The sequence below is a fragment of the Notamacropus eugenii genome, chromosome 4 (genome assembly GCF_028372415.1).
Source record: "Notamacropus eugenii isolate mMacEug1 chromosome 4, mMacEug1.pri_v2, whole genome shotgun sequence".
NCBI classification, from domain to species: Eukaryota; Metazoa; Chordata; class Mammalia; order Diprotodontia; family Macropodidae; genus Notamacropus; species Notamacropus eugenii.
The window spans coordinates 14,691,069-14,712,677 of record NC_092875.1 but is presented as its reverse complement, the minus strand read 5'-3'; the positions used below and the strand labels follow the sequence as shown (position 1 = coordinate 14,712,677).

General features: G+C 53.0%; 1 protein-coding gene across 1 annotated transcript; it reads right to left on the bottom strand.

Moving 5' to 3' along the window:
• Positions 1 to 3,597: 3,597 nt before the first annotated feature.
• On the bottom strand, positions 3,598 to 21,609 carry PES1 (pescadillo ribosomal biogenesis factor 1). The gene is given in 16 exon segments (XM_072599940.1): positions 3,598 to 4,176; positions 4,759 to 4,914; positions 5,543 to 5,730; positions 9,574 to 9,758; positions 9,846 to 9,971; positions 10,376 to 10,506; positions 10,781 to 10,870; positions 11,233 to 11,310; positions 11,488 to 11,604; positions 15,345 to 15,434; positions 15,530 to 15,701; positions 16,076 to 16,143; positions 16,145 to 16,186; positions 18,261 to 18,414; positions 19,055 to 19,134; positions 21,453 to 21,609. Coding segments are annotated over 16 exon segments (1,797 nt in total). The 5' UTR covers positions 21,477 to 21,609; the 3' UTR covers positions 3,598 to 4,080.

The window sequence follows — 21,609 nt, the reverse complement described above, 5'->3', positions numbered from 1 at the left end:
TTTGGGGGGGGGAGCAGTTCCTCAAGTACAAGTTCCCTGTACCTGGAATCCCTCTGGGCTTCTCCCACTTGGTTCCCCAGGCTACCCTCCAGGCTCAGCTCATATCTCACTTTCTGGAGGCCTTTCCCTGTTCTAGGTGTTAATGCCTTCCGTTCTCAGAATGCCATTATCACAATAACCATTTCTATCAAGTTTACTCTGTGCCAGGCCCTGTGCTAAGTGCTTTACAACTATTACCTCATTTGATCCTCACAACAACCTAGGAGAAAGGGGCTATGATCATCCCCATTTTACGGATGGGGAAACTGAGGCAGAGGTGAAGTGTCTGGTCCAGGATTCCCCACCCAGACCTGAACTTGGGTCTTCCTGTCTCCAGGCCCAGGGCCTCCCCTCAAACCCACTTCTTTTCATCATTTGAAAGTTAAGTTCCTTGAGGATGGGGGCCGCTTTTGTCTTTTTGTCCATTCCCAGGGCTTAGCACAGGGCCTTGCTGACAGATGGCTGTTCACACCATCAGCTGGGTCCAAGTACTCCTGACTTCCCCCTTCCACTCTGCCATCAACATTGCCTCCCTTGATGTTCACACTACTGAGATCTTCCACCAGATCCCAGCGGTGCCAGCTGAATAACATTGAGTCGTTCTCCCTCATCGCTGTCTTCCTCTGGGCGGGGGGCCCAACCTTCAAAGACCCCCAGGGATGGGAACCTGACTAGCTCCTGCAGGTCCTCCTGTCACAGTTACTAAAGACCTAGACCACCCCCATCCTTGGTGCTGTCAAATGCTTCATCACCAGAAAACGATGAGACTCGATTGGTGGAGATGCCGTGGCTTTGCTGCTGGGCCTTAAGGACCTGTGCCTCTGACTCTGGCCAGTCTCCCACACAAGAATGTGAGCAGGGGCTGGCCCACTTTTCTACTTACGTATCCCTGGCTCTTAGCACAGAGGAAGAGCTTGGCAAATGATTTCTTCATTCCTACAGCGATGCTCCCTCCAAAGCCCAGCCTCCCAATTCCTCAATCTCTTAGGTCCTGCCACTGGCCTTGTTCCACACTAGATGCCTACCAAAACAGTCACGCCATGGATCTGACCACTCCCTTACTGAGTCAGCATCAGTGACACTGCTCAGCCTGACCATAACCTCCAAAAAGTCCATCTCTCAAGCTTCATCCCTCCCAGACCTATTCTCTACTCTCATCTTGACCTCGAATCCTTCCATGCCTCAATCCTTTCCCCAGGTCACTACCCTAGGTGACTGAACTTTCTTCTCCTTTTCCAAATGCTACCCTAGCCTTTGCTGGGTCTGCTCCACACTCCTGTGCCTACCACCAGTCTCAGCCCTTTGCCAAACTTCAGCCCTGAATTATTCCTACCACCCACTTGGAGGCCTTAATCATCTCCCATCTTCTGACATTCAGTCCAAAACAGGACTCGTTACCTTCGTTCATTTGTGTCTGACTGCGTGATCCCATTGGGGGTTTTCTTGGCAAAGATACTGGAGTACTTTTGCCATTTCCATCTCCATCTCATTTTACAGATGAGGAAACTGAGGCAAACAGGGCAAAGTGACTTGCCCAAAGTCACACAACTAGTGTCTGAAGCCAGATTTGGATTCAGCAAGAGGAGTTTTCTTGACTCCTGGACCAATGCTCTTTGTACTATAGCGCCACCTGGCTGCTTCATCACCTTCCATTTTCCCTCCATTTTCCAGAACTCCCTATTCCTGTCAAAGGAACCCTCATCTTTCCAGTCTCCCATTGTAGCCTAAGCATTATCCTCAACTGACTTTTCACTCTCCCACGTCTGTTCCCATCTCCACATCTGGCTTTCCCTCTCCACATGCAGCTGCCATTTTGGTTCAGACACTCAGCCCCTAGTGCATGACCCCTGTGGCAGCCTCCAAATCAGTCCCCCTGCCCTGAGCCTCTCCCTACGCCAGTCCATCCCGCATCCATGTGACAAGTTCCAGGAGCTCCCCACTGCTTCCAAGATAATGGAACCTCCTCTCCTCAGCATTCTCGGCCCATCTCCAACCTAATTATCAATTACCCCCCCTCCAGCATGCTGTACTCTGGTCAAAGGGCTGCCACCTGGCTTCCCTTATTCCATCCCTCCCCCATGCCTTGTATCAGCCTTTCCCCAAGCCCTGGGTCTCTCTCTTCTCCTTTGTCTCCTCCCAGACAAAGCTCAGTGGCCCTTTCTGGAGGCCAACTCTTAGTGGACCCCGCCCTGACTACCTTGTATTTATTCTGCAGAATTTAAGATGCACATGGTATACTCCCAACACCTAACACGTTTCATATCTGTGGCTGGACTGCACTGCCTTCACTGCAGGCTCCATCCAGGGTGTCCAGTAGGAATTTGATAACAGGATTACTGATTCAGAACAAAGGAAGACAGCCAATATGCTGGAGGCAAGGGTAACTGATACTCCTGCTCAGAAAGTCCCCCTTCTTTTAGATGCGGGGAAGCCAAGGCCTGAGCTGGGGAGGGATGAGATTCTAGGGGCTAGATCCGTCTTCTCAAATTCCTAACCCCGTCTCTCCTATCAGTCCCCTTCTCACAGGGACCCCAAACTAGACCAGGCCTTCATTACTCCCAAGCACCTCCTAGCTGGCTCCAGCTCCAGAGGACCTGGACTCAAGCTCCATCTCAAAGGTTAGGGTCACCTGTGTGACCTAGGCCAAGTCCCTCCCCCAGCCTCAGTCTCCTCATCTGGACGGCTTGAAGGTCCTCCAGCTCTGGGAGTCAGAGCCCAGGCTCTTCTTGTCAATCCTTCCTTCATACAGCTTCCAGAATAATCTCTCTAAAGCAGAGGTCTTAACCTTGTCCTCTCAATATTCAGGTGACTTTCCCTTGCTAGCTCTTAACTTCATGTTAGGTGATTACAAACACAATTTTAGGAAAGGTCCGGCCCAGAAAGGTGAAGGTTTGTTTGACCTGATCACCTGTGGGGCGTTTAAGGCCCAACATGAACACTCTAGCCTTTGGTGCTAGACTGGAAGCTCCCTGAGGCCAGGGACAGTTTCGTCTTTCTATGCTCTGCTTAGCAGGTAACCTTCCCTGCCCCTCCACTCCTTCTCCCCAGTGTCCCCCTCCCCACACCTCCCTGTACTTCTATCCCTCCTGCAGTCCAGCATGAGCTTCTTGGACTGTAAGCACCTATAGGCTGCCAAGGGGCACCCTAGTACAGAGCCCAGGGCCTAGAGTCAGGAAGACCCGAGTTCAAATCCTGCCTCAGAAACTGACTAGCTGGGTAAGACTGGAGAAGTGACTTCCCCTCTGCTCCACGGTCTCCTCATCTGTAAAATGGGGACAATGTCAGCACCGACCTCCAGGGGCTGCTGTGAGGTTCCAATGAGACTGCATTTGTAAAGTGGCTGGCACACAGCGGGTACTTTAGGATACTCAGGTTAGCTAGACTGATGGAGGCTCCATGAGGGCAGGGATGGAACGTTCTATGTCCTGGCACTCCAGGGGCCAGCCCCCAGCAGGCAGTGGGTATCCACTGGATTCCCCAGGCAGCCTGGCCAGGAAGCAGCAGAACTGGGCGTAATGTCACCCACCCGTGTTCTCTCCAGAAGCCCAGTGGGCCGCGTCAGTCCACATATTTATTTGGAAACATTTTCCCTGGATACAAAGTAAGCATTGGCAAGTCCTATCTGTACAGACCAAAGATGGCAGGGAGGCCTGGAGATTCAGGCTGTACCTGGGAGGCAGCCCTGCCATTGGAGGGTCACCCTGCCCTGGGTCACCTCAGGGCCTCTCAGCCGTCTTCCATCTTCCTGCCTCCCAGAGGAGCTATCAGCAGTGCCTATGGCCCAGTCAGGATCCTCACCACTGAAGCCCTTGGCCGGAAACACGGATGGGGAATCAGCAAAGGCTGAGACCACCCCAGCCTAGCAGGGCCCAGCACTGGGGGGAAGGACCCCCCCAGGAAGCCCCTTAGAGTCTGAAACCTGAGTGCTGGCCAAATGGGAAGTCTGGGAGACATGGTGTAAACTTCTTGTGCCAAAGTCCCTGGGCAGGGCCTAGCCCCAGGAGCAGCATCGTCCCAGAGCAGGGTCCCAACAGGCCCGGCTCAGGCCTGAGACCCCTGCTGCTGCTTCTTCTTCTTCTTCTTCTCGGCTTTCATGGCCTCATCATGGGCCTTCCTCTTCTGGGCCAGTTTGTTTGCCTGAAAGAGGGAGAGGGCACTTTAGAGAAGGGAGTGTGAGGTGTCCAGAGAGATTCACATCCCACAGACAGTCCTGGAGCAAGGGCATTAACAAAGATGACTGGAAAAAACCAATGTGCAATTTACCCTGAAAAGATATCCTTCCTTCCTCCCTTTTTCTTTTGTTGGGCTATAAAATATTACAAAAAGGTTCATACATGCTGTAGGCTCAATCTTAAAAAACGGGACGTCAGGGCTGAGCGGGGCCTCAGAACAGGGGATGTCAGGGCTGGAAGGGGCCTGAGAACAGGGGATATCAGGGCTGAGAGGGGCCTGAGAACAGGGGATGTCAGGGCTGAGAGGAGCCTTAGGACAGGAGATGTCAGAGATGGGAGGGGCCTGAGAACAGGGAATGTCAAGGAGGGGAGGAGCCTTGGAGATCACTTGATTCAAACCCCTCATTTACACTCCATAAAACTGTCATTTCCATAAATCCCATAAAAAATGGGATTTTTCTTTGCAAAAGATACAAGCTGACCCAAGAGAGGGCGCCCAGGTGGCCACCCTGCTGCGGAGGCCTCAAGAGGCCGGGGCCTGGCTCACCTCCCGCACTTTCCGTCTCTTGCCAAACATGATCTTGTCATACAGGTACTTCTCCCTCTTCTTCATGGTCATGATGGCCAGCCTCTTCGCCTCATTCTCCTCCTCCTGCGGCAGCTGACGCCTCTTGTCCAAGGTCCCCATGGTCACCTGTGGCTTCTGGGGACACCACAGCATGTCAGTGACCACTGCCCACAGGACTGGTGAGCTTCTCTTAAGCACAGGGGGCGGGGAAAGGCACCCCTACAACCCACCAGGCCCAGAGTTAAGGCCTCCTTTGACCCCCACAACAGTCTGGGGAGGCAGGTGCTGCTATTCAGCCCATTTTACAGTTGAAGAAACTAAGGCCAACTAAGGGCCACAAACTGGTCATCAGAGGGGCCTGGACATCTTGTGGGGGTGGGGGGTGGCCAGGGTCTTGCCCCCACCCTCTGATGCACATGAAATTCATTCACCAAATAATTCCAAGAGAGGGTCTCTTGTGGCCATTTTAGAGCCAAGGGCTCAGGAACCTTTGGCCCAAGTTACACAAGGAGGGAGTGGTCCCCTCCCTTTCAGCTCTAACCAGCTGCCTACCAGCTTCCTGCGCGCCCTAAACGCTGCCACCAGTAGCAGGGATGGGGCTCCATCAGGAAGCCAGGTCTTCCCAGGATAGCGGGCAGTGCCTGAGGCTCCCCCAATATGTCCCAGTCTTGTCTTCCTTAGGGACGGCTCCCTGGCAGGGGGCGGGAGGTCAGAGGGAGCCTGCCTGAGGTTTGGGGGGGGGGGGGGGGGGGCGCACCAGTACCTTTCCCTGAGTCCTCTGTTCTTCCATCACCTTGAGTTTGGCCTCTTCTTCCTTCTCTGAACCTTCTTCCTCCTCCTCCTCCTCCTCCTCCTCTTCCTCCTGGTCATCACCTTCTCCTTCCTTCTCCTCCTCACCTTCCTGCTCAGATTCCTCCTCCTCTTCCTCCTCCTCTGACTCAGTGACATTTCCTACAGGAGACATGTCATGTAGAGGGCAGCAGGGTGAGGCCTGGGGGCCGGGGAGCCCTCATAGCAGGGCTCTGATCCCAGGCTCCCTGCTCTCCCCCACCTGCCCTGGAGCAGTCCCACCTTAGCAGCCAACACTCCCCCTGCCCTCCCACCAGATGACCCCAGGTTCCCACCACCTTCAGAGGAAAGTCATGGGCCCCCACATTCTACCAGATCAACATCTGATCCAAACCTAACCCTAACCCTGATCTGAATCATTTTGCCAATGGGTAAACTGAGGCCTGGAGAAAGAAACTGACTTGTGTGACTCAAAGTCACACCCAAAACTAGTGGCTCAGTTTGGAATCCTGAACCCAGGGCAAAGTGAGCCCCAGTCACGGCAGTGAGGATGCCACCTCTCCCCAACAGCAAGAGATAGAAAGAGAAATCCCATTTAAAGCTAGAGTAGACACTATAAAATATCTGGGAGTCTACCTGCCAAAACAAACCCAGGGACTATATGAACACAATCACAAAACACTTCGCACAAATAAAGTCAGATTAAGTAAGCAGAAAAACATCAGTTGATTATGGATAGGCCAAGCCAATATAATAAAAATGACAATTCTACCTAAATTAATTTACTTATTCAGTGCCATACTAATCAAACTATGAGAATTCTTTTCTAGAGCTAGCAAAAATAATATCAGAATTCATCTGGAAGAACAAAAGGTTCAGAATATCAAGGGAATTAATGAAAAGAAAGGCTAGGGAAGGTGATCAAGCCCTAGCAGATCTCAGATTGTATTATAAAACAGCAATCATCAAAACCACTTGCTACTGGCTAAGAAACAGAGGGGTAGACCAGGGGAATAGGTTAGGTACTCAAGACACAGTGGTCAATGAATAAAGCAATCTCCTGTTTGATAAACCAAAGGACCCCAGTTTCTGGGATAAGAACTCACTGTTTGACAAAAATTTCTGGGAAAACTGGATAACAGTGTGGTGGAAACTGGGCAGAAACCAATGCCTGACACTGTACACAAGAATAAAGTTCAAATGGATGTATGATCTAGCTACAAAGGCTGATACTATAAACAAATTAGGGGAGCAAGGAATAATGTATTTGTTAGATTTATGGAGAATGGAGAAATTTAGATTTGATTCTATGACCAAACAAGAAATAGAGAGCATTATAAAGTGCAAAATGGATAACTTTGATTACATTAAACTAAAGTTTTTGCACAAACAAACCCAATGCAAACAAGATTAGGAGGGAAGCAGAAAACCGGGAAAGAATTTTTGCAACTAGTGTCTGTGATAAAGGCCTCATTTCTAAAATATGTAGAGAACTGAGTCAAATGTACAAGAATACAAGTCATTCCCTAATTGATAAATGGTCAAAGGATATGAACAGGCAGTTTTCAGAGAAAGAAATTAAAGCTATCTGTAGTCATATGAAAAAATGCTCTAAATCACTATTGATCACAGAGATGCAAATCAGACCAAGTCTGAGGTATCACACCACACCTATCAGATTGGCTAACATGAACAAACAGGAAGATGATAAATGTTGGAGAAGATGTGGGACAGCTGGAACACTAACTCATTGTTAGTGGAGCTGTGAACTGATCCAACCATTCTGGAGAGCAATTTGGAACTATGCCCAAATGGCTACAAAAATGTGCATACCCTTTGACCCAACAATACCACTTCTAGGGCTGTATCCTAAAGAGATCATAGAAATGGGAAAAAGTCTCATGTACAAAAATATTTATAGCAGCTCTCTTTGTGGTGGCCAAGAACTAGAAATCAAGGGGATGCCCATCAATTGGAGAATGGCTGAACAAGATGTGGTTTTTTTATGCTGGTCCTTCATTGCCGAACAAGGAAGATCATGCCATGAGAGAAATAATGACATGACTTGCACTTGACTTTGTTTTGAGGGAGGGAGGGCTGTGCAGGTCACCAGCCTCACCTCTCCTCCAGAGCCATTTGAATCCAGTGACCAGATATTCATCAGGATGACCGGAGATGGCCCAGAATGCAATGGGAGACCCTTGGCCTTTTTAGGCTAGGCCTTTTGACTTACTCACTTAGAGGAAGGTAATGCCTGTTGAGTGAATAGACCTGCTTCAGGCAATGACTCTTTTAATGAGCAAAAGAAAAATAACTAAATCAAACTGGGAGGGAGGAAGGGAGAGAAGGAAAGAAGGAAGGAAGGGAGGGAGGGAGGGAGGAAGGGAGGGAGAGAGGGAGGGAGGGAGAGAGGGAGGGAAGGAGGGAGGAAGGAAGAAAGGAAGGAAGGAAGGAAGGAAGGAAGGAAGGAAGGAAGGAAGGAAGGAAGGAGGGAGGGAGGGAGGGAGGAAGGAAGGAAGGAGGGAGGGAGGGAGGAAGGAAGGAAGGAAGGAGGGAGGGAGGAAGGAAGGAAGGAAGGAGGGAGGAAGGAAGGAAGAAGGGAGGGAGGGAGGGAGGAAGGGAGGAAGGGAGGGAAGGAGGAAGGAAGGGAGGAAGGAAGGGAGGAAGGGAGGGAGGAAGGGAGGAAGGGAGGGAAGGAGGAAGGAAGGGAGGAAGGAAGGGAGGAAGGGAGGGAGGGAGGAAGGACAGACATCTAGCCAGTACACCCCAAAGGAAGGGGAGAGGATGAGCTGGGTTATCTGGGCCCCCACTCAGGCAGTTCGGCCCGCTCACAGTGTGTGTGCCCTTTGTTTTCAAAGAAGACCACGACATCCACCAATTAAATTCATCTGAATTATCAAGCTTAAAAAATGTAAACCTCACCAAACACTCTTAATTCTTAACCATGTGGCCCTTTCCTTATTTTCCGGATCTCATCCAATCACTGCTACCTCTGAGCTTAAACACAGCCAATGGGACACTCCCAGAGTTATGAATTATGAGATCTATTTTCTATTAAAAAGAGACTGAGGGGGTGGAGCCAAGATGGCGGAGCAGAAAGATGCATATACTCTAGCTCTTCCCCACAGCCCATAACATGCCTGTTAAAAATGACTCTCAAAAAATTCTAGAGCAGCAGAAGCCACAGAATGACAGAGTGAAAGAGATTTCCAGCCCAAGGCAGCCTGGAAGGCCAAGAGGAAAGGTCTATCACACAGGGCATCGAGCAGAGAGCAGCCCAGCCTTGGCTTCGCAGCATGAGGAGGAACAGGACTGGAATAGGGCCCGGGGGCAGAATCCCCAGCAGCAGCAGAGATTCTCAGATCCCTCAACCCACAAACGCCAAAGGCAGCTTCAAAGGTCTTTTTTACCTCGGTGACAAGGGAGCTGAGTCCCTCCCTAGTCCTGGCCCTAGGTGTGGTATATGAATGTAGTAGAATACTATTGTGCTGTAAGAAATGACGAACAGGAAGGCTTCAGAGAGGCCTGGAAAGACTTATGTGAACTGATGCTGAGTGAAAGGAGCAGAACCAGGAGAACTTTGTACACAGCAATGACCACAGTGTGCGAGGAATTTTTCTGGTAGACTTAGTACTTCACAGCAATCCAAGGACCTAAAACCTTCCCAACACACTCTTAAGGCAAAATGCCTTCCACATCCAGGGAAAGAACTATGGAATTGCATAGCAGAATGAAACAGAATATTTTCTCTTGTGTTTGGTTTTTCTCATAGTTTCTCCCATTCATTTTCATTCTTCTATGCAACATGACCAATGTGAAAATGTGTTCAATAAGAACGTATGTATAGAACCCATATAAGATGGCATGCCATCTCGGAGAGGGGGTGGGAGGGGAGAAAATCTAAGACTTATAGAATTGATTGTAGAAAATTAAAAACAAATAAATTAATAAAAAAGGCTGCCTCCGCTCCCACATGGTGCTGGGGAGCAGGGACCTGTGAGTTACCTGGGGTTTCACCCCGTTGCAGGGCCAGTAGTTTCAGCTTTTCAGGGGGCACATAGTCTCCTTCCTTCTCAGTTACAAAAGGGGAGAGGTGTGGTGGCAGAAGCACCCCAGGGAAGTAGTCTTCCACTGGCAGCCGGAGTCGGGCATTGACTGAGTCGAACACCCATTGGGGCTGGACATAGTACCTAGAGGGGACAGAAGAGGGGAGGGCTTGAGGACCAGCGAGGGCTGGGGGGGGAAACCAGAGGCCAGTAACAGCGAGGAGGACTTACCTGCCAATGATGGGGGTGGGCTGCATGGGCCGGTCCACGATCTGATGGGTGATGGAAGGCTCCTTCTCATCATACGTGGCTCCGATGCACAGAGATTTGTCCCAAGATACCTCCCCGCCAAAGCTCCTGCACAGGGAGAGGGAGGTGCTGCATGAGGTAGATGCCAGGGGCAGGAGGGAATGGGGCCACTGGGATGCAGAGGAACTGCTGCCCAGGGTGCTGGGAGGATCTGACAACTGGACCTTTGGATACCACACACTCCAGCTGAATGGGCACTACTGACATTGTCACGGTCATGTTCTTAAGTCTGGATGATCCACAGACCAATAGGGGTGGAGGGGGGCCCCCGTCTGCTGCCTGTCTCCCACAGCAGGTGCCTTACCTTCTGGTGCCACCGCCATGCCTCCTTCCATCATGAAGAGCACTCACAGACACATACACACTCACATACAAAGATACACACACAGATAGGCACACAGACACAGAGAGACATAGACACAAACACACGCACATGCCCACATGCCACTGACCTGATGATGAAGGCCAGGGCCTCCCGAGGGACCTCCCTGTTCAGGAAGAACTTCAACCCCTCAAATAGTCTCTTGTGCCGCTCCTGGGCCTCGCGCTCCTTCCTCAACCCCTCCTCCTGTTCAGCATTCTCCTAAAGGCACAGGGAAGAAGAGACTGCTGAGACCCAGCCATCCCCAGAGTCTCCAGGGTTCAGTCTTTAAGATCAATGGCAGAGGTCTTCCTGCCTCTGGATCCCCAGAGTCAAGGTGGGCACAGGAGGTATGAGCAATACAGTATACTTCCCCTCTCCAATCAAGGGAAGAATTGAGGCCACTGCATTAATGGCCCAGTTTCCTCAGCTATAAAATGGAAAGAGTCCCCTCCCATCCTACCTAGACCCAAACAGCCCCAGAGCCCCCTCTCACCCCATCAGCAGGGAATTCATCCATTTCCACCTCCTCCTCTGTGACTGGCACCATTACACGAGCCAGGCTTGCACTCAAGGCGGACAGTTTCTGGAGAAAAGTAACGGAAATAACTGAGTGAGACACAGCCTGAGGCCTAGAAGTGAGAGGAGTGGGTGCGAAGCCAGGGAGTGGGCCACCATTCCCCTCAGTCTCAGCAGGCTCTGCCTCCCCACAGCTTAGGGCACGTGCATGCCAGAGAAGATCAAAGCCCAAACTACACACATGGGAAAGGACCAGGCCCAGACCAGGCCCTCTGGCTGCCAAGGTGCCAGCTTCTAGGCCTCGGGGAGGCCTGTGACCACGGGGATAACTTGTGAGTAGACAGAGTTGGGGGACACAGACACAATGGTCCTCAGGCACTTCAGTCACTTGAGCCCAATATGGAGCAGCCATCTGTCCCCAGGCCTTACCTCCAGGGAGCTCTCGGAGTCCATGGCATAGGCCTCATCTTCCTGATCTTTGGAATCTTTCTCCTTGGACCCATCAAGCTAGAAGACAAGAGGCCAAGGGTGAGAAAAGCAGCAGGACTCCTGTGCTCTGTGAACCAAGTTAGGCAGGTCCCGAAGCAGAGCAACATAGCCCTAGCAAGAGGACCAGGGCAAAACCTGGTCCCCATGCTTCATTGCCACGGATGCCTCTGCTCTGCCAAGGCCTTCCAGCCTTACCTTGGGGGGATACTGAAGGTTGAGTGTCTGGTAGAGGCGGAAGTTGACAAAGCCCAGCAGGGTGGTGTAGAACTCAGTGAAGGTGGCCATGACTCGATAGTCCACATCGGTCGGATGCTGGGGAAGCCGAGAGTGAAGGAACATGAGATGGCAGAGCGCCAGGAACCCCAGGTCTCCCTGACAGCACAGTAAGAGTGGGGCCAGCTCTGTGGGCCCCTCCCCACCAAGGAAAGCCAAAACAAACAGGAATGCCTCTTCCTCTGAGTCTTTGTCCCACCCCTCAAAAGATGACAAAGTGGACAAGGATGGAAACAAATAGTTCTCAGAAAAAATAAAAACTATTAACCACGTGAAAAATGGCTCCAAATTACTACTGATAAGAGAAACGCCCATCAAAACACCGGAGATTTCACCTGATACTCAGCAAACTAGCAAAGAAGACACAAGATGGGAATGTTGGGGGTAGCATGGAAAGATAGGACACTGGTGGGCTGTTGTCCTTTGTTCTCATCACTGTGCAAGAGTCAAGTTTCAGTGTGTCTGACTGTGGCTGATCAGACCAACAGGAGCTCAGAATGCGCTACCACAGGTCAGGTACGAATAGCTCATGTGAACATTTGGGGTGAATTCTCTATATTTGCATATTCCGTGTTTCCTTTGAGCTGTTTCAATTCTGCTTTGCTCATAGAGCACGGCACCTTTCCTGATGTGGGCACCCCATGCTGAGCGGTCCTGTGCCAGCATCTCCCATGTCACATAATCAATTCCAAAGTTCTTGAGACCTTGAGAGTGTCCTTGTATCACCTCTTTTGACCACCATGTGATCACCTGCCCTGTGTGAGTTCTCCATAAACAGTCTTTTTGGCAAGCATACATTTTGCATCTGAACAACACATGGCCAGCCCATCAGAGTCGCACTCTCTGAAGCGGAGTTTGAATGCTTGGCAGTTCAGCTCGAGTAAGGACCTCAGTGTCTGGTACCTTATCCTGCCAGGTGATCCTCAGAATCTTCCTAAGACAGTTCAAATGAAAGCAATTCAATTTCCTGGCATGACACTGCTAGACTGTCCAGGTTTCACAGGCATACAACAATAAGGTCAGCACAAGGGCTCTGTGGACCTTCAGTGTGGCAGTCAGTCTAATTCCTCTTTTTGTTCCATACTTTTCTTTGGAGCCTCCCAAATGCTGACCTAGCTCTGGCAATGCATGCATCAACCTCACCGTCAACGTGTACATCCCTGGAAAGTATACTACCAAGGTAAGTGAATTTATCCACAGCATTCAAAACTTATCCATTTGTTGTAATCAACGGTTCCATGTATGGATGGTGTGGTGGTGACTGATGGAGCACCTGTGTTTTCTTGGTGTTAACTGTTAGGCCAAAATTAGCACAGGCAGCAGAGAATTGATCCATACTTTGTTGCTTCCATCTTAGGTAAACTAATGCATTGTTGGTGGAGCTGCAAAGTAGTACAATCAGTCTAGAAAGCAATCTAGAATCATGCAAAGATAGTGACCAAAAAGTCCAAGCCTTATGACCTAGAGATCTCACTCCTAGACAAATATTCCAAGAAAGTCAGCGAAAAAAGAAAGGTCCCATATACACCATGGTTTTTATGACAGAACTTTATGATAGCAAAGAACTAGAAACAAGGTGAATGTCTCATTGATATGACAATGCTTAAGCTATGACAAGGAAAACACAAATGTATAATGGGATGGTAGGAAACAATGAACATGATGAAGACAGAAGCAACATGAGAAGGTCTGTGTAAACTGAGGCAGGATGAGGTAAGGAGGACCAGGAAATAGTGTGTCCAGGGACAACACCACATGTGGAAATGAGCATGGCTGGCTCTACACAAGAGATAAGAAAGTGGGCCTCCTGCTTCTCTCTCTGAAAAGGTGGGGGACTACGGGCACTGAACACTGGACATACTACTAGACAACATTGTCAGGTTAGTTTTGTTGAACTGCTATTTCCCTCTCTGTGTTTTTTAATCCTGATTCTAGGACACGGCTCACTGGGCAGTGGCAGGATATTGTCTAAAACATGCTACAGGAAAAGTAAGATTTCTTTAGAAAGACTTAAGGCTAGAAGAGACCTCAGAGGTCACTCACCCATTTTACTGGGAAGGAAAGTGTGCCCCATGAAGGCCTTGCCCCAGTTAAACAGGCTCTAAGTGGGTTTTAGCCCAGGTCCTCTAGACACCTTAACTCGGGGAGTCGAGTTTCATAGATGTTCAGAGGAGACAAAGATGCCCAGGTCCTCTGACAGTGGAGCCCAGGCAGGGCAGCCCCATCCATCAGTAATCAGAAAGGATTAGGGACAGGAATGAACAATGGTCATGGGAGTTGCTGCTCCCAGAAAATAAGCTCTAGCCAACATAGGGAAGAGGCTGGGCAGGAGGCTGGAATGAGCTGCCCCTTCAGTAAAGGGCTCCAATGGCCTTCATCTGAGCCTACTATAGCCCTGCCACCAACCCAACCAGGAGAAGGATCTGGAACCATGAGGACCCCTTATTCTCACAGAGGAAAGTGACTCAGCCAGAGAAGGGGCCTACCCAAGGTCCCAGAGACCTGGGATCCCACCCCAGGCAGGCAGCTCATTCGCCACAAAGCCAGATCAGGGGAAGGTGACAGAAGGATCCAGATCCTTTGCCCAGAACGTTGTCCTTCCTCACCGCCCCTCCAGGCTGCCTTCAAAGGGCCTCAAATCTCCCTTTCTGTCAGAGGCCTGCCGCAGCTCCCTGCTGCTGGCACCTTCCCTCCAAGCCTGCAGCCCATCTATGCTGCACTGTGTTTGCTTGCAGCCTCCCCCGTTAGACTGGGAGCTCCCTGAGGGCAGGCACTAGCCTGTCTTTCTTCATATCCTCAGTCCTCAGTGCTGGGCCCAGCACACAGTAGGCACTGAATCAATGTTCATGCTGTAGACAAAAGCCAGCAGTCCTGCAGTGTGAGGCCCCAAGGGAAGGAGAAGACAGAGATTTCACTCCTGGAAAGGAGACATGGACCCTCGAGCTGCCACTGAAAGGAGGCTGGATGACCCTGGGTCAGTGACTTTTCTGTCAGAGACAATCATTACTCATGTCCCCAGAGTGCTCTTTGAGAAGCAGATACAAATGCAGCGGCCTGGGCTGGAGCTCTGGCCCCCTGTGCAGAGGCAGTCACCTCCCTTGTGACATAATACACTGAAAGGACTTTGTAAATCTCAAGCACAGTACTGTCACCATCACTACTATAGGATCAAAGAAGAGTGGCACCCTTCCAAGTAGGGAAGGGAAAACCATTACTACTTGTGCAAAGTCCCTTCTCCCTTTGAGACAGTTTTCTCATCTGTGAAATGGGGGTACCGTCACCATTAAAGGGTAAGAGGAAGGAGCCCCTGGAGACCAGGGTCACCCAGACACAGCCTGGGATGACAACAGGCCTCAGAAGGCCAGCAGGGCCAGGGGTGGAAGCCAACCCCAGCCATGCCTGTCCAGCTGCTGTCAGGAAACAGTCTCCCCACTCACCTTCTGTCCCCCGGGGAGGGATCTGCAGGTTGAAGCACCTAGGAGATGCCACAGAGTGACAGCACCACCCCCCCCAAGAGCTCTTTTTTCTGGGGGGATGGTGGCCTCTGCCACTGCCGGCTCATCTTAGTGTTTATAAACAGATCCTTGCTAAGATCCTGAACCCAAGTTTGCTGTGAGATGAGGGGGCAGTGTCATCAGACCAGGCCAACTGAGGTTCAGGCTCCTTTCCCACACTGCCAAAGCAAGGGTCAGGAAGATGAGGAAGGACAGGCAGCAAATAATCACCCCCAAGGGCAGAAAGAGAACTTGAACGCAGGCCTCAGGAGGGGACTGACTCACGTTGTGGGAAAAGGTGTAGGGAGTGATCCACACGATGGGCTGGTCCAGCACCTCGGCCTGGTAGTAAATCCCTTTGATGGACAGGAAGACCTGAGGAGAAAAGGGCTGTTAAGGAGCTGGGAGCAGTGGAGGAGCGGGAGGGGGGACATGGTGAGGGTGCCCAGCACCAGCATCTCAAGGCTCACCTTACGCAGAGCCCGGGAGGCAATGATGTAGTTGAGGAACTCCACAGTGAGCCTGCGGCACAGCTGGATGGTCTGAACATGGCACTTGCCGGTGCGGGGGAAGGTAGAGAACAGAAAACACATGGACAGGGCATCGTCCAGGTCACGCAGGGCATCAATGAAGGTGGGATACCTGCGAGCAGCCAGGGAGTGGAGACAGGAGAGGAGAGGTGAACAGAGGAGCCTGGGCCCTCACCCTTAGAACCCGAGGGGACCTCAGAGGCCAAAGAGCCCAACCAAGGCACGGGGAGTTGGGTCCCAGATGTAGCATTATCCTGCCTCTCCTGAGCTTCAGTTTCCCCATCAGCAGAACTCTCCCTCGCACTGCCGCCCTCCTTTCCTGGATGGCATCCACAGTTGCCTCCACGAGGCCTGGAGGAGGAGAATCCTAAGGGCCAGTCCCAGGGTCCTTTGGGCTCAGCCTGGGGGCAGCCTCTAGAGCATCTCACCCAGGACACCCAGGGTCTGGCCCTCCTCCTGGGGCTGGCTGGCTGGTGGGAGGCTCACCTCTCCTTGATGATGTGGTCAAGCTTGTAACTGGGCTTGTTGTCTTTCAGCCGCTCCACTGCGCTCCGACTCGCTCTTTCCGTAGGCTTTCCGGAGCTTCCTGACAAACACCTGAGAAGACGGGTCCAAGGACGCCTTTTAGAGTTTTACTTGCTCACTGAACACATACTCAAAACACACATAAGCCCAGCACCAAGGAGGCACCAGGGACTCCGTCCCACACAGCTGCTTTTCAGAAAAGCACCTACTAAGTCCCACAGGCCTCTCTCACACGTTGCTTCTCTCTTAACATTCTCTCTGCTGTTCTGGACTGCTAAAAAGGTGACAATGGCTTTCTCTTTCCTGTGATTTTGCTATCCCCTCCCTCCCCCAAAGAAGGGGTAAGAGTGGGGGCCAGCTCTGTGGACCCCTCCAAGGAAAGCCAAAACAAACACGACTGCCTCTTCCTCTGTGTCCCCCAATTAAAATGAAACACAAAACTTGTAACAAACCCATGTAAAGGAGCGCCATGGACACACCCAGGCCGCCTCCCGGCTCTTGGCTTTCCCACTTTGGCCTGGTTTCCTCTGCATCTAGTCACTGACGCACCCAGGATTCCCTGAACCATCTCCTCCTTCATCTCTGAGGCCCCCATGACATCCCCAGGCACAATCTGCTCTGTTTTTTCCCAAGGGACAGCCACCCCCTTAGGCCCCAATTCTTGGCTCCCAGGAGACATTTCTCAGGCTGTTCTAATCTTTTCTATTCCCCTGATGGGTTACATCCAGGCAAGCTCTGGAGAAGAGGGTCCTTGAGGAGCTGGCAGCATTCTGGTAGATGGAAGGAAGGTCAGACTTTGAGCTTCTGGGACACAAGACTTTGTGGCTTCAGGCCTGATGGGCTGCTTTTTACTGAGATGCCAGGAGGCCAGGCCAGGGTCACAGTATCATTACAGGCTGAAGAGACCTGATTTTACAACCCCCATTTCACAGATGGGGAAGAATGAGGTCCAGAGGCCTCCATGGGGTCCTCAGGAGTGTTAGCTTCTCCCCCTGACCCTGGCCTGCTCAGAGCTGGGGCTTCTCTTGCTACCAAAGAGTGGAGCCTTCCAGAGGGCTCACCCCCAGGGCTCTGCACCAATGCCCTTCAGTGTCTGCTGACCCACTGTCCCCAGAAAGGACAAACACAACGGAAAACCTCCACCCCAGGGGCTGAGCTCTGAGCAGCGCCTCCTCTTTACCTTGGTCTGCCTCAGTCTCCCTTCCCCGTCCGCCTGAGTGGGGTCCCTGCCAAGCCAAGTCCTCCAGAGAACAAGAGGAGATGGGAAGGAAGGGAAAATCCACTTGAAGACAATCATTTTTTGTATCTCCCTGACCCCTACTGTCCCAGAAGAAAAAGGGTCAGGGCAAAACCCACCCTCCCAAATTACTTTTGGCCTTTATACTCCAAATGCAGTTACTACACAACAAACCAAGTCACATACTGCTGTGGTCCTAAACAGGGCACCTGAGGGGATCAGGTGACTTTAAAGCGCCCCAGGACACATAAGAGGGGATGTCAGGGCTGGGAGGGGCCTGAGAACAAGGGATGTCAGAGCAAAGAATCCAGATTAAGGAGGCTTGACTTGGTCCAACTCCTTCCTCCTACTGATGGGGTGGGGAGAGAATCATTTGCTCAAAGACAAGCAAAGGCAGGGTTTGCATCCTCCCCTCTCCTACCAGAAAAATCTTCCTAACACTAATCCCTATCTTACAGTCCTCCAGCAATCCCTGTGAGAAAAGGGTCAGAGCAGGAAAAGACTGCATTTTTACAGAAGAGGAAACCAAGGCTCTATGCTCATCTAAGTAATCTGTCCAGCAGTGGAGTTAGTATCCAAGGCAGGATTTGCACCCAGGTTCTCCCACTCTAGAGAATCCCTGGCTGTTGAGTTCTAGCCTACTCTACCTCTTTGAGTCCCCAACCTCATGTGCCCCACTGGACTGAGGGCCCCGAGAGGGGGCCTGGAGTGACCATTATCTTCTTTGCCTCTCGGCCCCCTAAGTCAAGCCACGAAGTGTTTATGGGGGTCAGCTCCTGCCAGGCTAAACTCTGTGCTAAATCCTAGGGGTACAAAAAGAGGGAAGAGACAGGTCTGCCCTCAGGGAGCAGCCTTCCTCAATCAACTGTGATACAGACGTTAGAGCATATGGCAGAGGCAAATCCTGACCTTGTAGTCCCGGAACTTGTTGACAATGGGCTCGTGGAGAAGAAACTTGATGTCCTTGATCAGGTAAAAGGTCCTGGCGGCTGTGGAACCCTTGTTAACCTTCTTCTTATGTTTGGGCTCATGGGGGTAAATGCCCTTCAGGATACACAGGCGTCTGAAACAGATGCAAACCCACCCAGACCCATCAGCACTGGCTGACAGCAGGGCTAAGGGGCACACTCAGGCGCCCATCCCCACTGTAGCAGAACGAATCCTGGTCAGGACCCAGCTCTCTCCTCCATTAGTCAATGAAAACATCATGGAAATGGGAATCATCATTTCCAGCGACTCACTGGGATTATGAAAAACCTGAGCTTGGAGCCAGCAGGGCCCCTCTGTGAGGCCCCAAAAGGTTAAGTCAGACTCACAGAGTGTCAGAGATTCAAGGGGGACAGGGTGATGGATGCAAAGGTTTGGAGCCAGGGAACTGGGTTCACAATAATAACAACCCACGTTTTAAGGATTCTGAGGTTCGCATATTTCTTTACAAATAATATCTCACTTTATCCTCCCCTGGAAGGGAGGTGTTACAGCTTTCCCCATTTTATACATCCTCTCCAGCTCTGGCTGATCATCAAGGGCCAGGGCCAGGGCCAGGGCTCTGACCTTCCACACCTGCGCTGGGCCTGCAGCCCCTCGGCGGCAGAGGAAGGAGGGGAGACTAACAGCAGTGCATCTTGCCCATGCCTATAAGGGTTGCCTCCCACTCCAACAGGGGGCCTGTCACCATCATCCACCCTCTGGCCTGTTCTCACCTGAAATCGGCGAGGCTCAGCTGTAGCTTCTTCCTGGCTTTGTTTCTGGTGATGTAGTTGGTGGCAGATCCCCTCTCGTACTTTTTTGTGGGGGGGGGGGGGGGAGTAGATTTTTTTGTTAACAACAATTCTCAAAACAGTACTTTGGGCACACTAGCCAATCCCTTAGCACTCAGATCCATCAGCCACCCTACCATGTGTGCTAGGCAAGAGTGTCACCGAATCACAACAGGCCCTAGAGGCCTTCCAGGACAACCTAGACCACAACAAGACTCTCCAAACATTCCTCTAAGAAAGAAGCCTTTACTCAAAGACATACAGAGAGGGGAAGGCCCAAGTCCTAGCTCTGCCACTAGTGTGGCCTCCTGGGTTTGAGTTTCCTCTGTAAAACGGGGCTGGATGAGATGACCTGAGACCCCTGAGATCCCTACAGCTATGTTCCTGTGAAGCTCCCTTCACTGCTTCTGAGACCAGGCAAATTTCTGTTCCACACAGTGACCCTTGTGGGGACCAGCACCAGGCTAGGGATGGACAAATCCAATCCCACCATCCTAGAGCTGGAGTCTGGCTGAAGGACCCCTACCTTGGAGAGCGCCTGAATCTCCAACTTCCTTTGAAACGTTTACTGATGAGTAAATGAGCTAAGGGACCACAGGATCAGGAATGTGAACCTGGATGGGGCCACCGAGGCCTCCAAGTCCAAACCCCTCCTACAGAGGAGGAAACTGAGGCTGGGATGAAGTGACTCTCCCAGGGTCACAGAGCTAGTGGGTATCTGAGGCAGCAGCTGAACCCAGATCTCCCAGCCTTTCAAGTCCCATCAGGACGGGCTGCCTCGGAAGTCAGATGGACAGAAAGATGGCCACTGACCTCAAGAGGAAAAATGAGGAAACTGAGAACTGCAAATGCCAAGTAACTAACCCAAAGCCCCTGAAGCAGAAACAGCAGAACTGTGATTGGAGGCCAGGTCTTTAAATTCCAAGTCCAGTATTTGGGAATGCCTGACCATCCCCTCCTAAACGCCAGGACCCCTCCTCACCACGCCCCCCGGGACCCTGCCTGACCTCCCCCTCCTCACCACGCCCCCCGGGGCCCTGCCTGACCTCCCCCTCCTCTCCACGCCCCCCGGGACCCGCCTGACCTCCCCCTCCTTACCACGCCCCCCAGGACCCGCCTGACCTCCCCTTCCTCACCATGCCCCCCCCAGGACCCGCCTGACCTCCCCCTCCTCTCCACGCCCCCCAGGACCCGCCTGACCTCCCCCTCCTCTCCACGCCCCCCAGGACCCGCCTGACCTCCCCCTCCTCACCACGCCCCCCAGGACCCGCCTGACCTCCCCCTCCTCACCACGCCCCCCAGGACCCGCCTGACCTCCCCCTCCTCTCCACGCCCCCCAGGACCCGCCTGACCTCCCCCTCCTCTCCACGCCCCCCAGGACCCGCCTGACCTCCCCCCTCCTCACCACGCCCCCCAGGACCCGCCTGACCTCCCCCTCCTCTCCACGCCCCCCGGGACCCGCCTGACCTCCCCCTCCTCTCCACGCCCCCCGGGACCCGTCTGACCGCCCCCCTCCTCACCACGCCCCCCGGGACCCGCCTGACCTCCCCCTCCTCACCACGCCCCCCGGGACCCGCCTGACCTCCCCCTCCTCACCACGCCCCCCGGGACCCGCCTGACCTCCCCCTCCTCTCCACGCCCCCCGGGACCCGCCTGACCTCCCCCTCCTCTCCACGCCCCCCGGGACCCGCCTGACCTCCCCCTCCTCACCACGCCCCCCGGGACCCGCCTGACCTCCCCCTCCTCTCCACGCCCCCCCGGGACCCGCCTGACCTCCCCCTCCTCTCCACGCCCCCCGGGACCCGCCTGACCTCCCCCTCCTCTCCACGCCCCCCGGGACCCGCCTGACCTCCCCCTCCTCTCCACGCCCCCCGGGACCCGCCTGACCTCCCCCTCCTCACCACGCCCCCCGGGACCCGTCTGACCTCCCCCTCCTCTCCACGCCCCCCGGGACCCGCCTGACCTCCCCCTCCTCACCATGCCCCCCGGGACCCGCCTGACCTCCCCCTCCTCTCCACGCCCCCCGGGACCCGCCTGACCTCCCCCTCCTCTCCACGCCCCCCGGGACCTGTCTGACCGCCCCCTCCTCACCACCACCCCCAATTCCCGCAGCGTCTTTCCTCCTCCAAGGGCCGCTGTTCCTGCCCCCTGGCCCAGAACGCGGCCTGTCCCGGAAGCTCAGCTCCTGCTGACTCCTCACGGTCCCCAAACCTCAGCCGTCATCGACCCTCCCCCCACCTGGGTTCCCTCCCTCAGAGCCCCTCCTCCATCCTCCCCACATCTGGGCCCCTCCCCTCGGTCTCATCCCTCTCTCCCCCCGCCTCCTCCTGCGCCTCCGTACCTTCTTCTTCTCCAAGCCCCCCATGGCTGCCCCGTCTCACGGCTCTGGTCGCGGTAAACCTGCTAACACGGGCAGCTGCGGCCACTTCCGGCCCACGCGGCCCCCGCAGGACCACGTGCTTCCGGGTGCTGAAGGACCCCGCCCCGCCCCCTGCCCC